At 41.7% G+C, this 12,011-nt stretch overlaps 1 protein-coding gene across 4 annotated transcripts in view; it reads right to left on the bottom strand.

Moving 5' to 3' along the window:
* Positions 1-142: 142 nt before the first annotated feature.
* CCDC191 (coiled-coil domain containing 191) overlaps positions 143-12,011 on the bottom strand; it is an 89,633-nt gene continuing 77,764 nt past the window's right edge. For all 4 annotated transcript variants that reach the window (XM_055316479.1, XM_055316481.1, XM_055316480.1 and 1 more), the window contains 2 exons: positions 11,832-11,977; positions 143-1,220 (listed from right to left, as the gene is read on the bottom strand). In XM_055316479.1, the coding sequence (XP_055172454.1) occupies positions 1,076-1,220; positions 11,832-11,977 (291 nt within the window). In that variant the 3' untranslated portion in view covers positions 143-1,075. The remainder of the gene's footprint in view (positions 1,221-11,831; positions 11,978-12,011) is intronic.

Here is a 12,011-nt window from a genome sequence, read left to right as displayed (position 1 = left end):
GAGAGGGAATAAAGTGCAGCTTAGAGTGTGGTGTCCTTTCTGAGTAAATCCTCACACGTGTCCCCCAGAAGGAGGACGTAAGTCACTGCAGATGGCCAGGCTGGATCGCCCTTCTGGGAAGTAAGGACAATCACAATTTATTGAACACACAGCATTTTATTTTACCAACTAGAATGGTCAACTTAGCAAACAATGGTAGTTGCCTCGGGGCTGCAAGGGACTGTGTCATACTGGGTACACTGGTTGGTTATAACAAATTCAACTACTAGACCTGTATTTTGGAATGAGCATTTTTTTTTTCTAGCAGGTAATTCAGACATTTCACAGAAGAGCATTTTGTCAGTCTTTATAGTGATCCGCACCTGAAAGATGGAATCGGTCTTGGAATTCAAGAGAAGTACGTGGAGGCGCGGCTCAAACCGAGCCGAGGACTAGGAGACGGAAGGTGTTGTCTGGAGTAGCGGCTGGGAGCACAGACAGACACCTCTGTGAACTGCTGGACCACCCGGGACAGTCATCAGCCTTTGGACTTCCCTCAGGCCTAGCAGGTTGTGCTGAAGACAGGGGCCTTGGGTGCCACAGTTTCCCTGAAATGAGACGGGGCTGCCCGTAGGTCGTTGGCTCCGTGGTGTCCCGCCTGCCGCGATGCCGAGCTGCTGGATGACTGACCCCCTGTGACTCCCTCTCTGCATACTCGCTGCCTCTAGTTTCTATTAAAATTACATCTGTCAACACCCCATGTTAAGCTGTAAGGACACATTTTCCTTCACAGACTCCGGCAGGCACACACTTGTCCTCTTAAAGTTTATGATGCTGAAAATAGAAGGGATGCATTTGAGTAGTGGAGCTGTACCCTGCTCTTCAAGGGACCGGCGGGGACAGATGCTCTCGTGAATGAATTAGCAATCCAAGAGAAATCAGAGGAGGAAGTCAAAGTCCCTGGAAGATTCCTTTGATCTAAGAAGTAGTGGACACAACGCGGAGCAGGGGGACGCATGCGTATGTGGGTGCCCATCCGGCGCCCCCCTGGTGCCCCACGGGCTCCTCTGGCTCCTCCGACTGTGCCCCCCAAGTCTCACGGTGGGGCGAGCAGCTGGAAGTCTGGGAGAATTTCGGCTACCTTCCTGCGGAGTTGCGCTCGCCTTTCTTCTTTTTTTCTTTCCTCTTTCATAAACTTCACAAACTTCTTCCAGGTCTCAAATGTGATCCAGAGAATCCTCCTTTAAACACAAAAGGAAAAAAAAAAAAGTTAAACACCATGGACTGGTTGATTTTCCGTCTGAGGTACATTAAAAACTGCAGAAGAGTAATTCTTGGAGTAAAAAGATAATGTTCTATAAAAGATGGGGAGACCAAAACTGGGATTCTACGAAGAAAATAAAGCAAAGAGGATGGAGGGACCGACAGGTTACTTTTATTTTCCATCGGGGGGGTCAGAGAAACCCTCCGTGAGGTGACACTGGGGCAGAGCACCCAGGGGCCCCCAGAAATGCAGGCCATGAGGCATCCCCAGGTCATCTGGTCACAGCCTGTACCTGTGCTCAAGACAGGACCAGCGGCCTGGAGGCTCCAGCAGCTGAAGCCCTGAAGGTAGAGATGCTGGGAGAGCAATTGCAGCATCAAGGTCCAGGCACTGGGGCCCAGGTGCTCGGACTTACAGGCATGTTTCACTGTGCTGCACTTCAGACAGCACGTTTTCTAAATTGAGCATTTGCCATAGCAGCCCTGCCTTGAGCAAGTCTATTGGCACCACCTTTCCAATAGCACTTGCTTATTTGGGTTTCTACATTGCAGTTTGGTAGTTCTCCCAATATCTCGGACATTTTCATTATCGTGGTATTTGTTACAGTGATTTGGGATCCGTGACCTTTGATGTGAATACTGTAATTGGGGCCCCACGAACCACACCCATATGAGACAGCAAACTTAAATATGTGTGTCCTGATTGCTCAGCTAGCCCTCCCCCAACTCTCCCCCTCTCCTCAGGCCTCCCTAGCCCCTGAGCTACAACGGTATTGAAATGAGGTCAGTTAATAACCCTGCACTGGCTTCCATGTGTTCAAGTGAAAGGAAGAGTCACACGTCTTTCACTTTATTATTTTTAAAGATTTTATTTGACAGAGTACAAGTAGGCAGAGTGGCAAGCAGAGAGGGGGAGAAGCAGGCTCTCTGCTGAGCAGGGAGCCCAATATGGGGCTCAATACCAGGACCCTGTGATCATGATCTGAGCTTAACCGACTGAGCCACAGCTCTCACTTTATTTTATATTTTATTTACTTTTTCACAGCTCTCACTTTAAATCAAAAGCTGAAAATGATTAAGCTTAGTGAAGAAGGCATGTCAAAAGCCAAGACGGGCCAAAAGCTAGACATCTTTTGCCCAAAAGCCAAACTGAGTGCAAAGGAAAAGTTCTCAAAGGAAATTAAAAGCGTGAATCCAGTGAACACACAAATACTAAGCAAAACAGCCTTATTGCCAATATGGAGAAAATCTGGATAGAAGATTTTCAAACCAGGTACGACATTCTCTTCAGCCAAAGTCTAATCCAGGGCAAGGCCCTAACCAATTCTAGGAAGGCTGAGAGGTGAGGAAGCTGCAGAAGGAAAGTTAGAAGCTAGCAGAGGTTGGTTCATAAGGTCTAAGGAAATGACCAGCTCAGTAAGATCCAAGTGCCCGGTGAAGCAGCAGGTGCTGATGTAGAAGCTGCAGCAAGTTTTCCGGAAGACCCAGCCGAGATAACTCGTGAAGGTGGCTACACTGAACAGTAGGTTTGCAATGTAGATGAAACAGTCTTACTGTGGAAGAAGATGCCAGCTAGGACTTTCTTAGGAGAAGTCAGTGCCTGGCTTCAAAGCTACAAAGAACAGGCTGATCTGTTAGGGGCTAAGGCAGCTAGAGACTTAAAGTTGAAGCCAGTGCTCCTTGATCATTCAAAAAACCAGGGCCCTTAAGAATTCTGCAAAGTCCACTCAGCCTGTGCTCTATACATGGGACAACAAAGCCTGGATGACAGCACATCTGTTTATAACAAGGTTTACTGAATATTTTAAACTCACTGTTGAGACCTATTGCTTGGGGAAAAAAAGATTCCCTGCAAGATAGGACTGCTCACGGATAATGCACCTGGTCACCCGGGAGCTCTGATGAAGATGGACAACGAGATTAAGGTTTTCATGCCTGCTACACAGCATCTGTCCTGCAGCTCATGGGCCAAGGAGTCATTTTGACTTTCAAGTCTTAGTAGATTGAAAACCTTCTGGAAAGGATTCACCATTTAGATGTCATTAAGAACATTCATGATTCATGGGAGGAGGTCAAAATATCAGCATTCACAGGAGTGTGGAAGAAGTTGATTCCAATCCTCGTGGGTTGAAGGGTTCAAGACTTGAGTGGACAAAGTGTGTGCAGATAGGAGGGAAACCGCAAGAGACCTAGAATTAGAAGTGGAGCCTGGAGATGTGACTGATCTGCTGGAGTCTCATGACACAACTTTAATAGATGAACGGTTGCTACTTACAGATGAGCAAAGAAAGTGGTTTCTTGAGATGGAATATACTCCTGGTGAAGATGTGAAGACTGCTGAAGTGACAACAAAGGATTTACAACATTACATAAACTTGACCAAGCAGGGGATGGGAGGATTGATTCCAATTTTAAAAGAAGTTCTGTGGGTAAAGGGCTACCAAATAGTATCATATGCTACAGAGAAACTTTATGAAAGGAAGAGTCAGTTGGGGCAGTAAACTTCGTTGTCTTTCTGAAGAAATTGCAGTCACCTCAACCTTCAGCAACCACCATCGTGGTCAATCAGCAATCATTAATATCAAGGCAAGACCATCGAGCAGCCAAAAGATTGTGACTCCCTGAAAGCTCAGAGGATTGTTAGCCTTTTTGAACAATTAGGTTTTCTTAAGGTATGTATATTGTTTCTTTAGACATAATTCTATCACACATTTAATAGTATAAACAAATTTTGTTAAGTACTGGGAAACCAAAAAATGCAATGGACTCATTATATTGCGATACTCGCTTTACTGCAGTGTTCTGGAACTGAGCCCCCGGTATCTCTGAGGTGCCTGTGTGTTGTTTAAAAAGCCCACTGGTAACATCACCTCCAATAATCCACCACCACCCCTGAATTTTAGTTGGGAAAAGATTACCCTATTGTCAAATTCCGGAATCATGGTTCTAGAGGGTCCCATGTTGAAGCGAGGATCACCTGCTGCCATAGGGAGATCTGCAGAGGCCTTTTAGGATAACAACTACCTTCACTAGGGCTGTGAAGCTAAGGCAGGTGGTCTCTGCACACTGGGAGAGTCAGCCTACTACTAGGCCATCAGGGCTGCCCTATTTTGTGAATCTCTTGACTGGTTTTTATAGATATACTTAATTTTACTGCTTTTATACTTCCTGCTTTTCTTATTCCTGTTTACTCTTGACTTTCCAAAGAGTCCCCTTTAACATTTTTGTAAAGCTGGGGGGCAGCCCTGGTGGCCCAGCAGTTTGACACTGCCTTTGGCCCAGGGGTGTGATCCTGGAGACCCAGGATCAAGTCCTACATCAGGCTCCCTGCATGGAGCCTGCTTCTCTCCTTCTCCCTGTGTCTCTGCCCCCCACCCCATGAATAAATTAAAAAAAAATTTTTTTTAATGTTTTTTGTAAAGCTGGTTTAGTGGTGATGAATTTCTTTAATTTTTGTCTGGGAAACCCTTACTTTCCTATTTTGAATGATAGCCTTGCTGGATATAATATTCATGGCTGCAAGTTTTTTCTTTCAGCACTTTGAATGTATCATGCCATTTTCTTCTGGCCTGCAACATTTCTGTTGAAAAATCAGCTGATAGCTGTAGGGGGTTTCCTTTATATGTAACTGTTTTCTCTGCTATTTTAAAAACTTGCTTTCACTACATTTTTGCCATTTTAATTACCCTGTGTTTTGGTGTAAAAAGACAAAGGAGGAGGACACTATGTAATCATAAAGGGAACAACCCAAAGGAACATAGAACAATTGTAAACAGTTATGTACCCAACTTGAGAACACTCAATACATAAAGCAGCTAATAAAGTAATTGATGGTAGTACAATAATAGGAGAATTTAACATCCCACTTATATCAATAGATCATCCAAACAGAAAATCAACAAGGAAACAGTGGCTTAGAATGACACATTGACCAGATGGGTCTAATAGAACATTCTACCCTAAAACAGGAGAATACACTTTCTTTTCAACTGCACATAGAACATTCTCCAGAACAGATCGGATGTTAGAACACAAACCAGATCTCAACCAATTCAAAAAGATCAAAGTCATGCCATGCATCTTTTTTGATACAATACCATGAAACTGGAAATCAACCCACAAGAAAAAAATCTAGAAATGACAAATACAAAGAGGTTAAATAACATGCTACTAAACAATGAATGGGTCAACCAAGAAATCAAAAAGGAAATAAAAAAATTACATGGAAACAAATGAAAATACAATAGTCCAAAACCTCTGGATGTAGCCAGAGCTGTTCCAAATGGGAAGTTTATAAGCCTACCTCAAGAAGCAAGAAAAATCTCAGAAAAAGAACAAACAAAACCCCAAACCAGTAGAAGGAAGGAAATAATAAAAACTAGAACATAAATAAAACTGAAAAAACAAAAACAAAAAAACTAAACCCCATATCCCCATAATAGAACAATTCAGTGAAACCAAGTTGCTGGTTCTTTGGAGGGAAAAAGATAACAAAATTGATAAAGCCTTAGCCAGACTCATCAACAAGAGGACTCAAAAATCAGAAATGAAAAGAGAAATAACCAACACCACAGAAATAAAAAGGATTATAAGAGAATATTATGAAAGACTAAATGCCAACAAATTGGGCAACCTAGAAGAAATGGATAAATTCCTAGAAATCTATAACCTCCCAAAATCTTCCTGATTTTGGAAATATAACCTTCCTGAATCAGGAAGAAATAGAAAATTTGAACCAACCAGTTACCAGCAATGAAATTGGATCAGTAACCAAAAAACTCCCAAAAAACAAAAGTCCAGGACAAGATGGCTTCACAGGTGAATTCAAATATTTAAAGAGTAGTTAATACCTATTTTTCTCAAACTATTCCACAAAATAGTAGAGAAAGAAAGTTTCCAAATTCATTCTATGAGGCCAGCATTACCCTGATACCAAAACCAAACAGACACTACAAAAAAGGGGCATCTGGGTGGCTCATTTGGTTAAAATCAAATTCAGGTCTCGATTTCAGGGTCATGAGTTCAAGCCCGGCATTGGCCTGCATACTGGGAATGGACCCTACTTTAAAAAACAAACAAAACCACCACTACGAAAAAGAGAATTACAGGCCAATATCTTTAATGAACATAGACACAAAAATCCTCAACAAAATACTAGCAAACCTAATCCAACAATATATTAAAAAAATCTGACTACAATCCTGGGGTGCAAGCATGGTTCAATATTCACAAATCAATATGATACATTAGATCAATATGAGAAAGTATAAAAACCATATAATCATCTTAGTAGATGCAGAAAAAGCATCTGATAATGTAACAACATCTATTCATGATAAAAATTCTCTACAACATAGGTTTAGTGGGAACATAACATAATAAAGGCCATATATGAAAGAAAGGAAAGAAGGAAAAGAAAAAAAAAAAAGGAAAGAAAGAGAAAGGCCATACATGAAAAACCCACAGCTAACATCATACTCAATGGGGAAAAATGGAGAGCTTTCCCCCTAAATCAGGAACAAGACAAGGATGCCCACTCTCACAGTTTTTATTCAACATAGTACTGGATGGAAGTCCTAGCCACAGCCATCAGACAAGAAAAAGAAATAAAAATCATCCAAATTGTCAAGGAGGAAGAAAATAAAACTTTCACTATTTGCAGAGGACATACTATTTATAGAAAACCCTAAAGACTCCACCAAAAAACTATAGAAGTGATACATGGATTCAGTAAGGTTGCAGGATACAAACTCATTATACAGAAATCTGCTGCATTTCTACACACTAGTAATGAAGTTCCAGAAAGAAAAAACGATTCCATTTACGCCAAAATAATAAAATACCTAGGAATAGCTTTAACTAAGGAGGTGAAAGATCTATACTCTGAAAACTATAAAACACTGATGAAAAAAGTTGAAGAGGACACAAACAAAATGGAAAGATATTCCATGCTCATGAATTGGGAGAACAAATATCATTAAAATGTCCGTACTACCCAATTAATCTAGAGATCTAATGCAATCCCTATAAACATTTCTCACAGAACTAGAATAATCCTAAAATTTGTATAGAATTAAAAAAGACTTTTTTTTAAAAAGATTTTATTTATTTATTCATGAGAGACACAGAGAATGAGAGAGGCAGAGACACAGACATAGGGAGAGGCAGGCTTCCACGCAAGGAGCCCGACATGGGACTCAATCCCAGGTCTCCAGGATCAGACCTTGGCCTGAAGGCAGTGCTAAACCGCTGACCTGGGCTGCCCTTAAAAAAGACTCTGAACAGTGAAAGCCATCTTGAAAAAGAACAAAACTGGAGGTATCACAATCCCAAATTTCAAGATACATTACAAAGCTGTAGTAATCAATACAGAATGGCACTGGCAGAAAAACAGACACACAGATCAATGGAACAGAATAGAGAGCTCAGAAATAAACCCATGATTATATAGGCAATTAATCTTCAATAAAGGAGGCAAGAATATGCAATGGGAAAAGGAAAGTCTGTTCAACAAGTGTGTTGGGTAAACTGGACCATTTTCTTATACTACACAGAAAAACTTAACATGGACTGAAGACCTAAATGTGAGAACCAAAACCATGAAAATCCTAAAAGAGAGTATCAGCAGTAATTTCTTGGATATAAGCCACAGAAACATTTTCCTAGACAGGTAAGGCAAAGAAAACAAAAGCAAAAATAAACTGTTGGGACTGCATCAAAATAAAAAGCTTCTGCAGGGGCAGCCCGGGTGGCTCAGTGGTTTAGCGCCACCTTCAGCCCAGGGCATGATCCTGGAGACCCGGGATCGAGTCCCACATCGGGCTCCCCGCATGGAGCCTGCCTCTCCCTCTGCCTGTGTTTCTGCCTCTGTGTGTGTGTCTCTCATGAATAAATAAATAAAATCTTAAAAAAAAAAAAAGCTTCTCCAAAGGAAACAATCAACAAAACAAAAAGACAACCTACTGAATGGAGAAGATATACCCAATGATATGTCCAATAAGGGGTTAGTATCCAAAATATATAAAGAACTTCAACTCAACACAAAAAAATAATAAAATTAAAAACAGAAAACACAGACTTTTTTTTTCCAAAGAAGACATATAGATGGCCAATCAGCAAATGAAAAAATGCTAAACATCATTCATCATCAGAGAAATGAAAATCAAAACCACAATGAGTTATCACGTCACACCTATCAGGGTGGCTGAAATAAAAACCCAAACAAACAACAAATGGCGAGGATGTGGAGAAAAAGGAACCCTTGTGCATTGTTGGTGGGAATGTAACTGGTGCAGCCACTGTGGAAAACAGTATGTATGTTCCTCAAAAAATTAAAAATGGAACTACCTTATCATCCAGTAATTCTACTGGGTGTTTACCTAAAGAATATCAAAACACTAATTCAAAAAGATACAGGAATCCCTATGTTCACTGCAGTATTATTTACAACAGCCACATTATAGAAGCAACACAAGTATCAATAGATGAATAGAGATGAGGTATATACAATGGAATATTATTCAGCCATAAAAACGAAATCTTGCCATTTTCAGTAACATCGATGGACCTAGAGGGTAATGCTAAGTGAAATAAGTCAGAGGAAGGCAAATACCATATGATTTCACTTATATGTGGAATTTAAGAAACAAAGGAGACCAACGCCCCCCCCCCCAAAAAAAAAACAAACAAACCTAGACTCTTGAATATGCAAACTGCTGGTGGTTGCCCGACAGGAGAGGAGTATGGGGATGGGTGCCATAGGTGAAGGGGATTAAGAGTGCACTTACTGTTACAAGCACTGAGTAGTGTATAGAATTGTTGAATTACTATATTGTACACCTGAAACTAACACTGTATGTTAATTATCCCAGAATTAAAAGACAATAAAACAAGGAGGGTAACAATAATAATAATTGCTTAATCATAGAGATGTCATTTATCCAATGCCATCACATATGTAAAATAAATAGAATGGTATCTATAGTATAAAAAATATAAGTAGTGGTTCATTAGAGAGGAACTGGACAAGCATCCAGCTGAGCTCTAACTGCAGAACTACACAGGAAGTCCTGATAATGAGACACTTGGGTCTGGCTGACATCTTGTCCTGCCAAGTATAAAATTCTAGATTTATAAAGTTATAAATCTGTATGTAATTATAAATTAATATATTGAGAAGTGATATAAATATGTAAGATTACACCTCATGCCCTTATTGGGATCATCTTTCCAAGTGTTACTGCACTTCTAAGATGAGGCCTCACACTAATGTCTCTCCTTCTTTTTCATCCACGGCTTTTCTAGACAATAAGCTTTCATTCATATAACACTGAATAAGAACTTTGAATGTCAATTTTTAAATGTTAAAGTTCCTTTTTAAAAGACCTGTGACTAATAGTGTGACTCCTGTTAAGAAAATCCATCCATTCATTTATGTACCGAGTATCTACTGTGCACCTATACTGGGCACCGTCACACCCTGAGAACCCAGTAGTGAGCAAGGTGTGGTGCTTCCACGTTGGGAGGGACAGATGATTAATGTGTAAACAATAAATTATATCATTTCAGAGAGTCTTCAGTGAAGGAAATTGAGCAGGACAAGGACAGACCGGGATATGGAGACGGTCAGGGAGGGGCACTGATCCAGGTTGTGGGAAAGCTCTGAAGCATACGTGAGGTTTATAGGAGGAACGCTAGGAGGCCAGTAGGGCTGGCCATGGAGAACGGAGCAAAGGGAAGCCTGAAGTCTCGGCGATGCTTTATCAACTAGACACTGGCTGAGAATTTATTTCTTGTTGAAGGCATGGATTCCCCTACTGATCTCGCAACTTCAAACCCTGAATAGGATCACTACCTTACCACTGGGATCTTAGAATCTACAAACGAGACTAAATTCGGAAACTGGGAAAAGAGATGGGCTACAGCAAGAAGAGAATGGGCTGAGGCCAGTAGGCCTGACTCAAAGCCCAGGTCCCACCCTTTCTTATTTGTGTATCTCAGGCAACTGGCCTGCTTGTAGCCTCAGCTTCGTCACCTGAAAATGGAAACATCTACACCGCCCCCTCCCCTTACTAGCTGTCCTGTGCCACATCAAGCAGCTGCCCCAGTGAATCTCTGTATGTGGCAGCTGAACAATAGAAAATAAAGGTGGACAAACAGGATGTCTGGTAACAACACATGAACGACAAGAAATAAAACATAGCTGTCTGTGGGGGAAGCGTGCGTTAGTGACGTACGACATTACCCTGGTTAGTCTCAACAACTCCATAACATCGGTTCTTTCGTTATCCTCACTTTACAAAAAAGGAACGGGGAGGCTCCAAAAGGTTATTTGTCTAGGGTCACAAAGACTCTGAGTCTTAAACTTCACCCTTCAAAGTGAAGCATTTATTCAAAGGCAAGTCCACTGAGTACCCTAACTCGTTGCTTATTTTACTTTAGACCAAATCAGAATCAAGCTGCTTATGTTTTCCCAGCCCACAGATATCAGTAACCTGTAAAGTAAACAAGGTTGAGCAGGCTTCGCTGGTGGTGGGCACCCTAGCGGCAGCACAGTAGGAACACTTTCGTAAAAACCGGACACTTGCGCAGGCACAGACACCCAAGCGAAAACAAAGCAGCAAACAGTATTGTGGGTGTAGTGAGGAGTCACTCTCCACCTCCAAAGCAGGATGCCCGCCTCATGGCTTGGAGGCATATGCCCACCACCATGTCACGCTCATAAGCAATGACAACTGATCATCAAAACCCAGATCATTTCTTTACTCTCAAAGGGAAGGACGAAATCAAATTTAGAGCATTTCTATCCAAAACACTCAAAACTAGAAAAATCAAGAAAAAGCATATATAGAATAACTTATTCCCCAAGGACACTGGATCAAATAAGACATCACTGCATTATAAATATTAATACGGCATACACTAGGATTCCACTTCTATACAGTTCAAACCAGGCAACACGAAATTACAGCCTTGAAGGCTTCATCCTTACGTCAAAGTGAAAAGAAACCCAAGGACATGCTCCTGGTAAAAGTCAGGATAGGGTGCCTGGGTGGCTCAGTGGTTGAGCGTCTGCCTTTGGCTCAGGTCAGTTGACCTTTAGGAGGGCAGAGCAGGGCTTGTAACTGAGAAGGAGCCTGTTTCTCGACCTCAGTGGTGATGACACGGTTCCCACTTGACAGTAACTCATTAAGATGTATCTGTCTGCTTTAAGCACTTTTTTAGATTTGTATTCTATTTCACAAAGTTAAAAACAATTGAACTTCAAAGATAAACCTGTACGACTATTAATAAAGTAGACCATGCACTTTGCTCAGGTGTGTTTCATGTATTTCTTACCATTTTACAGTCTGGACAGCCCCTGTGAGGCAGAGAAGGCAGCAGGCATCCTGCTCGTCCCCGTTTTAAGATGGGGGCCCTGGAGTTCTAGGGGTCACCTGTCTTGCCTTCACCCACAGAGCCAGCGGGTGAGCCAGGACTCCCCCCGCTGTCTGGTATCGGGGAGTGCCCAGCTCTCACTCTGCCTTTCAGCCAAAGAGACTCTGGAACTGCTGTGAAGTCTGAGCCAATTTCCTTAGAGATGGGCTCACCTGTCACTGTGCTCTGCTGCAGTCTTGTGCTTGCTTTGGGAATCGATTTTGGCTTCCCTGACCACATTAAACCAGGCCCCGAATATCTTCTTCTGAAGAAAATGTGCACACAGTTCTTGTGCTTCTTCCTCCAGATGAGTCAGATACTGGGGAAGAGGACAGGAACAGAAGTGAGACAGA

The sequence above is a fragment of the Nyctereutes procyonoides genome, unplaced genomic scaffold (assembly GCF_905146905.1).
Source record: "Nyctereutes procyonoides isolate TBG_1078 unplaced genomic scaffold, NYPRO_anot_genome, whole genome shotgun sequence".
In the NCBI taxonomy this organism is placed as follows: domain Eukaryota; kingdom Metazoa; phylum Chordata; class Mammalia; order Carnivora; family Canidae; genus Nyctereutes; species Nyctereutes procyonoides.
Note: the sequence above shows the minus strand (reverse complement) of the source record. Positions and strands in the feature narration are given on the sequence as shown.